The 15,399-nt window shown below is 40.9% G+C and overlaps 1 protein-coding gene across 1 annotated transcript; it reads left to right on the top strand.

Moving 5' to 3' along the window:
• The first annotated feature begins 2,479 nt into the window (after window positions 1-2,479).
• On the top strand, window positions 2,480-15,165 carry LOC310995474 (transitional endoplasmic reticulum ATPase). The gene is made up of 18 exons (XM_083984541.1): window positions 2,480-2,863; window positions 3,208-3,319; window positions 4,044-4,216; window positions 6,112-6,254; window positions 6,374-6,504; window positions 7,233-7,364; window positions 7,486-7,588; window positions 8,964-9,097; window positions 9,217-9,352; window positions 9,451-9,563; window positions 9,686-9,850; window positions 10,995-11,117; window positions 11,218-11,430; window positions 12,123-12,301; window positions 13,575-13,704; window positions 13,839-13,997; window positions 14,283-14,434; window positions 14,572-15,165. The coding sequence occupies exons 1-18, from the start codon at window positions 2,841-2,843 to the stop codon at window positions 14,675-14,677; spliced, it is 2,427 nt and encodes an 808-aa protein (XP_083840667.1). The 5' UTR covers window positions 2,480-2,840; the 3' UTR covers window positions 14,678-15,165.
• Window positions 15,166-15,399: the final 234 nt, after the last annotated feature.

The raw sequence follows: 15,399 nt of genomic DNA, 5'->3' as shown, positions 1-15,399 counted from the left end.
AGAAAGAAATCTCTTTTTTTTCTCGTTTCTTTTTTTACTAACACGTTACTGAGTGAGCAAACACACACAGTGATCACAAGAATATTTGAGTGGGAAATTTCAGTGATGAGTACAAAAATACAAGAATCTCAGTTTCAACAAATGCCAATGCAGTGCAGTTTGTGTAGTAGAGCTGTTGTGTCTTCTTAATGTGGGAGGACTCTGCTAACTCGTCAGTATTTGTGTTACACCAGTTCTTCATTGCTGTGAACATGAATTCTTGCCTACGTTCCCCACAATTTCTTTGTGACTACATTTGTTAGGTTACTAAATCAAGTTGTACTGACTAAGCAAGGTCTTAGTTGGGTACAACCTTAGTGATCTGTAAATTGGTTGCTAGGAGACATGGCACTGTCCAATCAAGGGCTACAGGGAGTCACTGGAGGATTGTGCGATACCACAATTTGCCAGTTGTTTTAAAGGAGAAAGAGACTATCTTTTTTATTTTACTTTATTTTTTAAGTATATTTTTGGGCTTTTTATGCCTTTATTGGATAGTATTGAGAGAAACAGGAAGGGGGAGCAGAGAGAGGGGGAATGACATGCAGTAAAGGGCCGCCCGATGCGGGATTCAAACTAGGGCCGACCCAGGCTAACTTTTCTTATCGTAGGTGTTTGTTTGGTCTCCGTATTTGGAGAAGTTTCAGCTTAAGTGGCACTCAATGCAGCACAATTAAGAAAGAGTGGAAAATATCTGACTATGCTAAATGATACTTGTGTGAATAGCATTTTCATAATTTGCTATTTTTGCTATTTTGTAAAGAGCACTGATGACGTTTCAGCTAACATTAGCTTTGTTGTCACAGTTAGCTACACAACAGTTTGTCAGTTACGTTTACTGTAATGTAAGCTAAGCAGTCATTTATGAGATTTTATTAGAGAACCAGCGACCAGTCTAAAGGATTTTTGTGAAACCGGTTCCAGAGTAGACTGCAGAAATGATGATCAAACGCACCAGCTAACTCCACTGTAATCAGCAGAGCAATCAACTATAAACCATATATAGGGAAGTGAATATGTAAATATATTGAAACATATTGCATTTACTGTATGACATTAGTCATTTGTAAATTATTGGAATGATTTTATCTAACTGAAAGATTCCCACAGGGTTAAGCTGAGTCAATCAATCAAACTAATCTCATACCACCAGCATTTCTGAAGTGTTTTTTACTGGTCACCTTTTAACCAAGTCAACCTGTCACACAGTTCATTCCTACCTGCACTGTAACAGAATTACATTCCTTGTTTTTCCATCATAAAATAACCAATTTTTTCTGTTGTATTTATGTTTATGTCTTCAATATATTGGTTAAATTTTGTCCATGTTTTCAGACCATTCTCAACAGACTGCCAAGGTTTATTATGCATTCAGACGTCCTTCACCCTCCACCTGTTCACTTCCACTTTCTTTGAAAGAATGCATATTACAGTTGTTGGAAGGTGTATGTTACAGTGTTTGTAACCACTGTTCACCTCACTTCATTCTCATTTGTTAAAATCTGTAGGAGAGGACAGGTGTATTCAAGTCATACACGGGGCTGTACAGCATGCCCTTGTAGTGTGTCTCCTGTTGTTTGTTGAAAGACAGTTTTAGTAATAAAAACAAAAACATCACTCAATGTGTGAATGCTCAGTTAATGCAGGTCCTTTTTGTGTGTGTGTGTGTGTGTGTGTGTGTGTGTGAGGCAGGGCCGGCTCTACGCAGGGGCAAGAGGGGGCAGCGCCCCCTCAAATAAATGTCTTGCCCCCTCAAATCCAAATTTTAGAAGTTGAGAAAGCACATTTTAATATACTCAAAAAATGTGTATATTACAAGTTGACAAAATTATCTGCAGTAGCACAAAATCTGCCAAAAAAGGGACACTGTTCTTTTCTAAAATGTTATGTTCTTTTTTCTCTTTTTTGTATTCTTAAGACTACCTTTCAGTTTTGTAAATCTTGACCATAGTAGTAGTAGTTTTTTGTGCTTGCAATAAGGAAGAAAAACTTGCTCCACTATCAGATTTTTCCTACTTACTTCAATTGAAAATATGCTTGAAAGAAGTAAAAAAGTGTCTAAAAACAAGCTACTTTTTATGTGATGAGTCTTATTTTAAGTATAATGAGATTTGTTTTGACTAGAAATGACATTTTGACTAGAAATAAGACAAATATTCTTGGTAAGATATTTGATTTTTTGCAGTGTGACAAGTTGAGGGGGAAAGACGATGTACGGACTTATCCAGAGAATGAGACAGACTATAAGTCTGCTCTTTTGGAAAATAGGCTCCACGCATCATTTATTTTGACACATAAATATTTCACATCAAGAAAAGGAAGCGTTCCCCGAGACCAGCTAGGTGCTTGTGGTTGCATTTGCTGGTTGGGAGCAGAGGGCGGAGGAAATAACATGCTATATCTGTCCTGGGATACTCTCCAAGGTAAGTGCTTGCCTGGGATCTGTGTGAGTGAGAGAGTGAAAGTGTATTTGCACACATGATGGGGTTACAAATAAGACAGGGAAGTGTATTAATATCTCCACTGATAAACAGACAGACTGCAGCTCTCACAAACATGGTGGTCCAAGGCAACAAAGGGAAAAGAAAACACTGAGATTCTGCTGCACACGCCTTGGCCTTGGGAAGACCAAAACCACGCCAAAGCAGATTAGATCGAGTTGAACCTGAAACCTTTGGCACTGATCAGAGCAGAAATCAGTTGGCACAAGATCAGCTCCTGAATATATCACCATAAACAACTACAGAAGGCAGTGAAACACTGAGGACATCTGAAATTTGGCGATATAAAGGACAGCAGTCATGCCAGGCTCAGGAGGAGCAGAGTGAGTGACACAGCTGCATATGTACAGCATGCATGAGTGTTTAGTGTTGCATATTTGAACAATACCTTATTATGGACTATAAACATGTTATCCAGTGCCTGATGCGTCATGAAATTGGTGTTACTGTATGTAAAATAATCAGATATTATCAAAAAAGAAAGATTTGCATCCATTTTTTCATGAATGACAAAGGTACTGCTTAATTACCAAGAAATGTCCACATATTGTACACTTATAGTTGCTACGTGCAGAGTCTAAATACAGCTCAGTGTCACATGAGGAAATTAGAGCTACGAGTATGGAGCTTGCATGTGAGAGTCTTAAATGTGTCTCTTGTTTGGAAGCCCAAAGGGAGAAGATTTCTCCACTGCCATCCTGAAGCAGAAACACAGACCAAACAGGCTCATTGTGGATGAATCTCTCAATGAGGACAGCAGCATTGTCAGCTTGTCCCAGGTGTGTGTGTGTATTCATGTCATACACGGGGCTGCACAGCATGCCCCTGTTGTGTGTCTCCTGTTATTTGTTGAAGGACAGTTTTAGTCAAGGCCGTAATTACCATATACATTGGGGGGGACACCCCCCCCCCCCCCCCCAATATATAGCTAGCTGATTAAAAAATAAAAAAGTATCCCATGTGTTAGTAAATTCTTCGTATTTCCTTCCTCTGGTGTTCGGTTTTAAATGCATAGAAGTACCACATCAATTTGTTTATAGAATCAAGACTTTTTGACTTTGTCAGGAACCTCTATTTAAACAAAATAAAACAAAAAAAAATGTTCACAAAGTTCTAAAATGCTCTGGTGAAAATTGTTACATTTGTGGTGTTCGGGTCCATTTTGACCCGGTTATAACGATAAGAACAATAAACTGAAATCATAAGTGCAAAACAAACCTTTTCATGGATAAGGAAGCCTAACAATGTAACCAAGAGATGAGAAACAAATGGGATGATAAATAATTGTTTTAGTGTGTTTTACAGCTGATTTAAGACTCGGATTTGGCCCCCCCCCCCCCAATGTTGACTCCATGGTTACGGCCTTGGTTTTAGTAATACAAATTTTAACAAAAACTCAGTGTGAATGCTTAGTTAATGCAGGTACTTTTTGTGTTGTGTGTGTGTAAATGTCAACCAAAGGCAGGTACCTGGTCTTAGACTTGTGCATGTATTTTTTTTCAGAATAAGACAGAGGAGCTGCAGCTCTTCAGGGGGGACACAGTGTTGTTGAGAGGCCGCAAACAATGTCAGACGGTATGTATCGTCCTGACTGATGACACCTGTGGAGACGAACGGATTCGGGTGAACCGCGTGACACGCAACAACCTGCGTGTCCGGCTCGGTGATGTCATCAGGTAGCTTTCACATCTAAATTTATATGGGATTTACTTTACTTTATTTGGATGGGACAGTGCACATTAATGGACATAAAAACATGTAAATGTGCCGGATTGTAGCAAAAGTGCTCATTTCCATCCGAGTCCCATAACATAAAAACTTAAAGGGATAGTTCAACATTTTGGCAAATTGGCCTAGTGCAAGCTATTTTTAGAACGGCTGAGCGGAGCAGCAGGCTGCTCAGGGCTATGCTATGGAGGCTAAGGGAATTTCTTGGTTTCCCTCATCAAACTCATCAAGTACACAATCCAACAACTCCAAAACGCTGTCGTGGACAAGTTGTGACCTGCACATTCACCACGCTAACGTTACGAGACGCAGTTGTTTTAGAGGTAAATTCATGCAAAACCGCTGATGCGCATTGCGTTCAGGGACAGTTTTTCATCAAGCAGACTCTGTATTTACCCTGTATTTACCTTGAAAACGGCTCAGTTTCATAACGTTCCATTATTATCTCAGAGCGTTTTGGAGTTTTGGGATTTTGTATTTGATGAGTTTGATGGGAGAAACCAAGAAATTCCTTTAGCCTCCGTAGCGTAGCTCTGAGCAGCCTGCCGCTCCGCTACGCCATTCTAAAAATAGCTTACACCGACAATTAAAGGTAACAAACCTACTGCAACAGTATGACTATAGCAATTATGGCAATGGGCCAATTTGCCAAAATGTTGAACTATCCCTTTAATGACAATACACATAATAATGTAGACAACAAAACGACAACAAGACAACTATGACAATGTAAAACATATTGACAAACACGTTCCATGGGTAGGGGGACCATAGGAGTTTCTGATAAAGTGCATAAATTCTGGGTTAAAGTGATAAGTGCTAAAGTGCAGGAGTGCATACTGCCAGACTGCAGTAACTATGCAAACAGTGAAACTGAGAAAAATGGCTGTAAAGTTTTTTGATTTGCCTTCCAAAGTGTTGTAGGTAGATCAGTGAAAATACACAGATTTGACAGGTTTTCATGAAGTAATATTCATGCAATTAAATATATGACCACAGATTTTACATTTGACACCTAAAAAGCAGATACTGCGCTCTGCTGCCAGATTTCCTGAAATAGATAAGTAATGCTGAGGCAAAGTGCAGTAACTACAATGTTGTTGTTTTCTTCCAGCTTTCATTACTTAATCACTAACTTTGGCCTTCTTCTATTTCAATCTTTGCATCATCATCATCATGACCACCACCACCACCACCATCATCATTCACTTTTGTTGCCAACTTGCCATAGTAACGGCTATTTTGTCATTTCTGTTTTCACTCAGAATTTCACATAATGAATGGACCTCTGAAAATTTTTACACAAGATAAAACATTTATTGACAAGCTCAATTTCACAATTTTGGATTTGGAATTTTCACGTAGTTACTGCGGTCTGGCTTAGCAGGGCAGTATAGGTACCAAATTGTATTGCACAATGTCATATAAGAATGTAAGTGTAGCCTAGTATTGCACAAGGCCCTAAAGTGCACATCAGTTTAAAGTGCCAGGTTGTATTGCACGATGCCCATTACAGCCAGTTGCACAAGCAGAAGTGTGTAGATATTGCACAAAATGTAATTATGTAAGTAGTACTAGAACCAAAATGATGTACACAAAAAACTCAGATGGTGCCCCGGCAGTTGTTATATACAAGTTACAGGTGGTCACATGTCTGGTTTGCTTGTAACCATGCTTTTCTACTACGTGAAAATCCATGGGCACCTGCTGACGTGTGTGTGTGTGTGTGTGTGTGTGTGTGTGTGTGTGTGTGTGTGTGTGTGTGTGTGTGTGTGTGTGTGTGTGTGTGTGTGTGTGTGTGTGTGTGTGTGTGTGTGTGTGTGTGTGTGTGTGTGTGTCACAGTATCAATGCCTGTCCAGATATCAAGTATGGCAAAAAGATCCATGTTCTCCCAATAGATGATACCATTGAAGGCCTTACTGGGAGTCTCTTTGAGGTTTTCCTCAAACCGTACTTTCTGGAGGCTTACCGGCCTGTGCACAAAGGTAACACAACACCTATGTTGTCTGAGAGCTCGGGTCATAACATGGCTACCAAATCACCACACAAGCAGCTGTCTGCACTCATTCAAATGCTCCTGTGTGTACTGTGTCTGTGCTGTCAGGTGACATCTTCCTGGTGAGGGGGAGCATGCGGGCGGTGGAGTTCAAGGTGGTGGATACAGACCCCAGCCCCCATTGCATCATTGCCCCAGACACGGTCATATACTGTGAGGGAGAACCAATCAAAAGAGAGGTCTGTGAGAAATGCATGAGCGTGTGGTTTGTGATGCATCCGTGTGTATTCACATTCAGCGGCCACTTTGGAGAGGGACCAAACAGAGCTCCCTTTTAACGCCACATCATCTGTGTTGAAACGTCAATGCAAACAATGATGCAGCAAGGAAACAATGCCATCAATTTTAAAAAGGAACTTTGTGCAAGGATTTGTTCATTTGATCACTTTAAATTTCAGCTATTCGTTATTTCATCCATACTGAGTATAATTTTGGCTTTTCAGTAAGCAAATTAGCATTTCACAGTAAGGCAAGGCAAGGCAGTTTTATTTGTATAGCCCATTTTTACAAACAGTTTGTCTCAAAGGGCTTTACATGGCATCACAACAACATCCTCTGGCCTTAGACCCTCACATTTACTGAGGAAAAACTCCATAGAAAACCCTTTTAACAGGGAAAAATTGGAGAAACCTCAGGGTGAGCAACAGGCCGGTACTTATTCTGTCAAAGTGTGGATGACTATGAATGCTTTTGCCTCAGCTGTTGTCAGACAACATGAAACTTCAGAAACTTTGCTTTACAAAAAAGAAAAGAAAAAGATCGTATACAATGCAAGAACAAAGTTGTGCAGTTCAGGCGATTTCATGTATTGCATGCATCTTAATCTCTTAATAGTATAAGCAATCTGTCAATTCATATTAATGACAGAGTCCACGTCATCTCAGTCTTGCATTGTACCGTGTGTCAGGATGAGGAGGAGAGCCTAAATAACATCGGCTATGACGACATTGGAGGCTGTCGGAAGCAACTGGCCCAAATCAAAGAGATGGTTGAACTCCCTCTGAGGCACCCAGGTCTTTTCAAGGCTATTGGAGTGAAGGTGTCACACACACACACAATACCCACCCCGTCCACCCATGAATTGGCTTTTTTTCCCCCCATTTTATCATTTGACATTTCTCTTTTCATGACTCACTGCATTTGTCTCTCCCCTCTGTCAGCCTCCAAGAGGAATCCTGCTGTATGGCCCTGCAGGCACAGGGAAGACCCTGGTGGCCCGAGCTGTAGCCAATGAAACCGGTGCCTTCTTCTTCCTCATTAATGGTGAGGCTTTGTAATAACACAGCCAGACCATTTGTACAAAAGATGGAAATGGTGGGAGAAATTTGCTGATCCTGATGATCGAATGAAACGGTAACACTTTACAATAAGGCTCCCTTAATGAACGTTAGTTAGTACATTATTAAGCATTTAAGCAGAAGTAAGCGATCCGGTGGTTTTGGCTAACTTCTTGTCAGCCGATGGAGTTAGCAGTCCCCGCCCTCGTCCCTACGTCACCACATTCACGCGCATCCCTTGGCTGCACACACAGAGAGGACCGCCCCGCCGTTCTCTCTCCTCATTGGATAAAGGTTGTAGGATACAAGGAAAGTTTTCTCCTCAGCTTACAGCAGAGAAGAGTGACTGACAGACCCGTGTTTCAGACCAAACACTCTATATAAGTGATTGCTGTCGGAAGATAGAACTATTTAAGACTTATATTAACACAAACATTCTTACTTCTGCTTTAATTAACTGTTTACATATATATATATTAACAATCATTATTATATATTACTTAGGATTAGGAAACACATTAATTAATGTAGCCTATAAGTAAGCAGTTAATTAAAGCAGATATCAGCTTCACGGCCGTTTCGGCTAATGCTGCGTTCAAGGCAGGCTTTTGAAACCGTAAGTTACAGCTTCAAGTCACAACTACGACTTGGTAGCGTTCCAGGTAACCCGTAGCTCGTGTTTTTACCATCCTGTTGTCTGTGAAAGTTCCCTATAACGGCCACTCGTAACTTCCGACCCGTAAACTCGTACCAGATCGAACTGGTATGACTTCACAGGAAGGAAAAACACAAAGTACGAGTTTCTTTGAACGCACCATGAGTTAGCAGCCCCCGCCCTTGTCAGGCATCAATTGGTCCTCGTGCTACGTCACCACATTCACGCGCATCCCTTGGCTGCACACACAGCCCTTCATGCCGTTCTCTCTCCTCATTGGATAACACTTGTATCCCACAAGGAAAATTTTCTCCTCGGGTTACAGCAGAGCAGAGTGACGGAGAGACTCGTGTTTAGGCTGAAATACTTCATGTAAGTGATTGCTGACGGAAAATAGGACTATTTAGGACTTATATTAACAAAAACATTCCACTGATATCTGCTTTAATGTTTACTACTCAAAGTTAGTTAATGAATGTAAAAGTTGAATAATGTAATTCAGCATTAATTAACACATTAGTTTATATATTAATGCTTAATAATGTACTAACTAATGTTAATTAAGGACCCTTACTGTAAAGTGTTACCAGTGAAACATTTTCAAAATAAAGCATGCAGAGTTACTAGCCTTGTTGGAAATTGTAATTCATTCATTGTTTTTCCTATGAAAATGTGTCTTACATGCTGTGCATTATTCTGTGACAAGGTCCTGAGATCATGAGTAAGCTGGCGGGAGAATCAGAGAGTAACCTCAGAAAGGCCTTTGAGGAGGCGGAGAAAAACGCTCCAGCCATCATCTTTATTGATGAGCTGGATGCCATCGCTCCCAAGAGGGAGAAGGTAAACAACAAGAAATGAGTTATGAAGAAACGGTGTCACCTCTGTACTGTAAAATTAAGTTTAATTTCTCTGATGTCAGGCAAGGAAAAAAAGAAAATATTGTGTGTATATGTGTATAGACCCATGGTGAGGTGGAAAGGCGTATCGTGTCCCAGCTCCTGACTCTGATGGATGGCCTAAAGCAAAGAGCTCATGTGGTTGTCATGGCAGCAACAAACCGACCTAACAGCGTGGACGCTGCTCTGAGACGCTTTGGTCAGAACAGATGCAGCTACATAAATATACACACATGCACACACATACATAGACACAACACAACAAACGCTTAGATATATGGTGCTACCTCTCTCCAGGCAGGTTTGACCGGGAGATTGACATTGGAATCCCAGACTCGACTGGCAGACTGGAGATCCTGCAGATCCACACCAAGAACATGAAACTGGCTGATGACGTTGATCTGGAGAGGGTGAGGAAGTACAGCAGCATCCAACACACAAACACATGAACCAATTTATAGAAAAACACCACATTCTGCTGCCATCAGTCTTTATAAGGATGTGTGTCCCTGAGTGATTGAACATATTTCAGATCGCCGCAGAGACCCATGGGCATGTGGGCGCTGACCTGGCTGCTCTCTGCTCAGAAGCTGCTCTACAAGCAATCCGCAAGAAGATGACCCTCATAGACCTGGAGGATGAAACTATTGATGCTGACCTGCTCAACTCACTGGCTGTCACCATGGATGACTTCCAAGTACACACACCAACACACTCACAAACGCAGAACCTGCATGTATATAGAAATTCCCTCTAGTCACGCTAAGAGACGGACATGAATGCTTGTTAATCAGAGATGGACAGAGTACTCGACCCCAGTACTTGAGTAAGAGTACAAATACTACTGGTCAAAATTTACTCCGTTACAAGTAAAAGTAGCTCAGTTGACATGTTACTCGAGTAGGAGTAAAAAAGTACTTGCTTTTAAAGGTACTTAAGTATCCAAAAGTACATGCTTTTAAATTTACTTTAAAGGGACAACGAGGAGTTTTGGAAAAGCGAAGTGTTTTCACACTACATTTATGAGCCTCCGCACACACCATGAAATTCTTTGACCGGCGCAAGACGGACTCATGTTTTCATTCATCAAGAATTAAAGTCAGAGGTTGGAAGACGATCACATACCGTCGTAGTTCCGACCATAAACGGCGATTCGGCGGCGTTATTCTCATGACTCGCCGGGCAGCGTCCGCGAAACCGAAAGTAAAGAAACGCTGGTCGGCTCGACCAGCATCTCCGCCACCACTAATAATAACAAAATAACGATAGAGACAAAACGATATATTTATCAAAAATGGGCCCATTAACAAGTGTGGGTAACGTAGATTCATCCACATTAATATGAGACTTTTTTTATTGTCACAGAATTTTTCTTTCTGCCGATGGAGAAACTCCTCGTTGTCCCTTTAAGTAAAAGTAAGAGTAAGAGTACATTTCTTATTTTTCACATCAATGAATTACTATATTTTTTTCTAAATGAATTTAAGGACCTTAACTCTTGTTTCTGAGAATTAACCAGCTGAACTGATGTGCTGCTTTTAGGGGTTAGGGTTTCCTTCTTTGACAAACACAGCTTGTGTCCAATAGTATTTTAGACAAATAAAAAAAAAAGAGCAGACCTGAAAGTAACGAGTACTTTTCAGCCTTCCTAGAAATTAACTCGAGTAAAAGTAAAAATATTTATAAGTAAGTACCAAAGAAATCTAATACTCAAGTAAAGTACAAATCCTCTGGATATGTACTTAAGTACAGTACACAAATAAATTTACTCTGTTACTGTCCACCACTGTTGTTAATGAAGCTGTAAATGAGGAGAGATGTGTTTGATTTCCTTCCCTCAGTGGGCACTGAGCCAGAGCAACCCGTCAGCTCTGAGAGAGACTTGTGCTGAGGTGCCTCAGGTCAGCTGGGAGGACATTGGAGGACTGGACGAGGTGAAGAAAGAACTGCAAGAGCTTGTTCAGGTAGAAGAAACACACGACTACTCACGACAACAGACACTGTTCATACCTGCAAACGTGAGCTCCACCAATAACCCATCGATCTTCATCTTGCTCTCATCAGTACCCTGTCGAGTATCCTGACAAGTTCCTGAAGTTTGGAATGACCCCGTCTCGTGGGGTGTTGTTCTACGGCCCTCCAGGCTGTGGGAAAACCCTTCTGGCTAAGGCCATTGCCAACGAGTGCCAGGCAAACTTTATCTCCATTAAGGGACCGGAGATGCTGACCATGTGGTTTGGAGAATCGGAGGCCAACGTAAGAGACGTCTTTGACAAGGTGAGAGTGAGGCACAGTGACAAAATAATGACAGTAGAAGCAAGGACACTTGGGATTTTTGATTTAAGCTCTACAGTATTTAAAGGAGAATTCCGGTCATTTTTGACCCCTAAATCGTTTTCCTGATGGTAACCCAGTGTTGGGGGAGCAAAAAAGTTGTGATGATTTCTTTAGAAAAATAAACAGTCGGAGATATTTTGGACATTACCACTGCACTGCTCCACCGTTTATTTTTGTAAAGAAATCATCACAACAAGGAAAAAGTGTTTGTTTCTGTGGCGGGGAGAGCAGGCGCTCTGTGATCGGATAGTAATGTCTTTCCAGGATGTTCCAGAGTTCGGCTGTCTGAGATGAGTGATTACATGCAAAAACACAAAGTTTATACTGTTTATACTGTACATTATATGAGTTCAGTGGTGTGTCATAAGGATTCCAGTCATGTACCATAGATATTTGATTGTTTTTTGAGTGTTTGTTGTGGTTGAAAGAATTGCCCCCATGGGTTAGCGTTGTTACTATCCCTAGTGCCGGGTAGCCATGGTGTACGTAACTCTGGTTTGCCTGCATCAATTTTAGTCACGTTTTTTGCTCCTCCCAACACTGGGTGACCATCAGGACAACGATTTAGGGGTCAGAAATGACCGGAATCCTCCTTTAACTTTCTGACCTCCTGCCCTCTTCTCTACCTACAGGCCAGGCAGGCAGCCCCCTGCATTTTATTTTTTGATGAGTTAGACTCCATTGCCAAATCCAGAGGAGGCAGCGCTGGTGACGCAGGCGGTGCAGCCGACAGAGTCATCAACCAGATACTCACAGAGATGGATGGCATGTCTGACAAAAAGAACGTTTTCATCATTGGTGCCACAAACAGGTGCGCATGTGAGGGTGCAAGGTGCACGTTATCCTCCTGAGACCCGGCAATGCATTTTTGTACACTGTAGTGCACATCATATTCAAGCCCATTTCTCTTATACTATGCATGTCACCTTATTAAGTCCTGTTGTTCACTATACAGAGGACAACTGGCCCTTTACAATGATATCTTGTGTGTGGGGGTGTGACCTTACAAACTTCCTGTGTGTCTCTTTTAAAAATGGCCGACATCTCAACAAGCACATTTTATGGGAAAGAGTAAATGTGAGCATGATATTGACAATTTAAGTATTTGGGGCCTATATGTTGATAGCAACATTTAAGTGATTTTTCAGAACTGGATTGTTTACTTTTCATATGAAAAAAAGCTCATTTTACTAATGTACACTGTAGTGGACATCGGGACGCTGTACTTGTGTTTCAGTCACATTTTTTTCAGGGACAGCTTTTGACAGAGGTGGAGTGAATTATTGACAAAATCATTGAGGGAGATTCAGAAATAGATTTATTGGAGGATGAGAGTCAAAGGAAAGTTGATGACCCTGTAGGAGAGTGTAAAAGCTCAGATGAGGAAGAGCCAGATGAAGGAGATCAAGACACAGGGCTGGTGAGGTGCACCATCGGCCTCTATGGGCCGAAACCAAAATGTAGGATTTTGAGGTTTTAAATCAGTGCAAAATGAATGTCCATGGAAATATGCTCCAGAAAACAGATCCCATGATTATATTCTTGACTCTAAATAATGATTAATCAATGATAACTGTTCATGGATGGACAACAAGCTTTTTGTTGAGGCATTAAGCATAGGACTAGGAGCATAAGATGCAGCCTGTTGCTCTTTTGCTCTAAAACATTTAAATGCTCAATGAAATACCTTCTCAGGAAGAATGTCTAATGATGTAATCACAAAGATAAATAGTGTAGTTGATAAAAAAGAATGAAAACCCCATAATTGACATTAGTTAGTTTTTTTTAAATATATATTACTGTACTTTACAAGATAATTCTAGTCTTTCCATGTACATTATAAGCATCAAAATATTGCACATTTGAGAACAATATAGTCCCGTTGTCCACTACAGTGCACACACAAAAAACACACACAAATTAAAATGAAATGAAATGTTCATATTTTTTTCTTTGCAATTTGTTCTTTACCACCCCAACACTTAAAAAAAATCTAAATCTGAATTTTCTTTTTTCCTGGGTCTCAGGAGGTTGACTTTTTTTTTGTTTACCATTTGACTTATTTCTCATTTTGGTCACACCAGACCTGACATCATAGACTCAGCCATCCTGCGGCCGGGCCGTTTGGACCAACTCATCTACATCCCACTCCCAGACAAACGGTCTCGTACCGCCATCCTAAATGCCAACCTACGCAAGTCTCCTGTCGCAAGAGTCAGTCAAACACTCATACAAAGACAACTTTCTTTTGATTAGTGGCTTCCACATAAATAGATTATACTTTTTACAAAGAACACAGGCATTACGTCTCTCTTTCCTTTCGCACCTATTTTCTCTCCTTCCTATAGGATGTGAATCTGGAGTACCTGTCTGGCATCACAGAGGGCTTTTCTGGAGCTGACCTGACAGAGATCTGCCAGCGGGCTTGTAAGCTGGCCATCCGTGAGGCCATCGAGGCTGAAATCAAGGCTGAGCGTCAGAGGCAGAACAGACCAGGCATCCCCATGGTTAGACAAACACTGCTGCTACACTGCAACTGCATACTTATAACAATACACCATATTCACTGTATTAAACTAATTGTCTCTCTTTAATAAAAACACACATCGTCCACTTGTCAAAGCTGGCTGTGTGTGCTCGGTACAGAAAGAGACTGTGGAAGATAAAAAAGTTCCTTAAAGGGCGGCTGTGTGTTTCGTAACGCTCAGCCTTTGGACTGGGAACACACACACAAACGCATGCACGCGCACACACACAGCGTATTGTGACCCTAATGTTTCTCTGTGTTGCAGGATGAGGACTTTGATCCAGTCCCTGAGATCAGAAAGGACCACTTTGAAGAGGCAATGCGATTTGCCCGTCGCTCTGTCAGTGACAATGACATTCGGAAATACGAGATGTTTGCGCAAACTCTGCAGCAGAGCAGAGGTTTTGGAAACTTCAGGTAAACACACACACACGTATAAAAGTACAGTTCATACGTACAAAAGTTCATACAAGTGTCACAACAGAAAATGTTTTAATTGATAAGCTGAGCTTGTTTTTGTTTTACTCCACATTTCTTTCCTCCACCTACTGTAGGTTTCCTTCTGCTACAGATGCCCGCTCTGGAGGTCAGGGTTCCAACCCTGGGTCAGGAAGGCCAAATCTGTACAGAGAAGGAGGTGATGATGATCTCTACCAGTGAAAAAAAGAAGTAGAGTGGTGCAGTGTTTTCCTCTCCCAATACTGTTGTTTGGGTGTCCTTCAGTGCAGGCAGACAAGTGAATAAAAGAGGTGGAAATTGCAAGAAGAGGACAAAAAGAAATATCAAAGAATCTTTTTTTAAGTAAACATGTATAATAATGTGAACCAGATCAGAAATCAGATGAAAACTGTCTGTGTTTTGGTTACCACAGGCTGAAATCTGTTTGCAAGCTGAAAATGATATAGGCCGCCGAGGTTTTGTGCATGTGTGAGTTTGAGATGTGATAAATTCATTTGATTACTTATTATCTTGAAATCCAGTGTTGTTTTAAACGTATAATACAGTTTAGAGTAGTTCAAAAATAATCCTGAGCGTTGATATGAAGGTTTCCATTTGGCTACTTTATAGTTTCAAGATGTGGTATTGTACATGCTGCCTCTATGTCATACTGCCTTTGCACTGTCATTGAAAATAAACTATCTAGTAAATTCTTTGTCAAAATGACTGCTTATCACACAAATGTATAAGAAGTCAAGGAATATTCACCTTGTAGGTGCACACAATGTAAACTGAAATAATTCAGATGCTGAGACCAGTATTCCTGCAAGAAAAAACCTCAGTAAAACTGTTGGTTCATGGAAAATAGACAAGAGTTTTCTTCCCCATATTCCTTTTGGTTTTAGTGAAACATGGTGTTTATTTCCAATAAATATATACATGCA

This window comes from Trachurus trachurus (assembly GCF_905171665.1).
Source record: "Trachurus trachurus genome assembly, chromosome: 1".
Lineage (NCBI taxonomy): Eukaryota > Metazoa > Chordata > Actinopteri > Carangiformes > Carangidae > Trachurus > Trachurus trachurus.
This window is presented reverse-complemented; position numbering and strand designations above follow the sequence as displayed.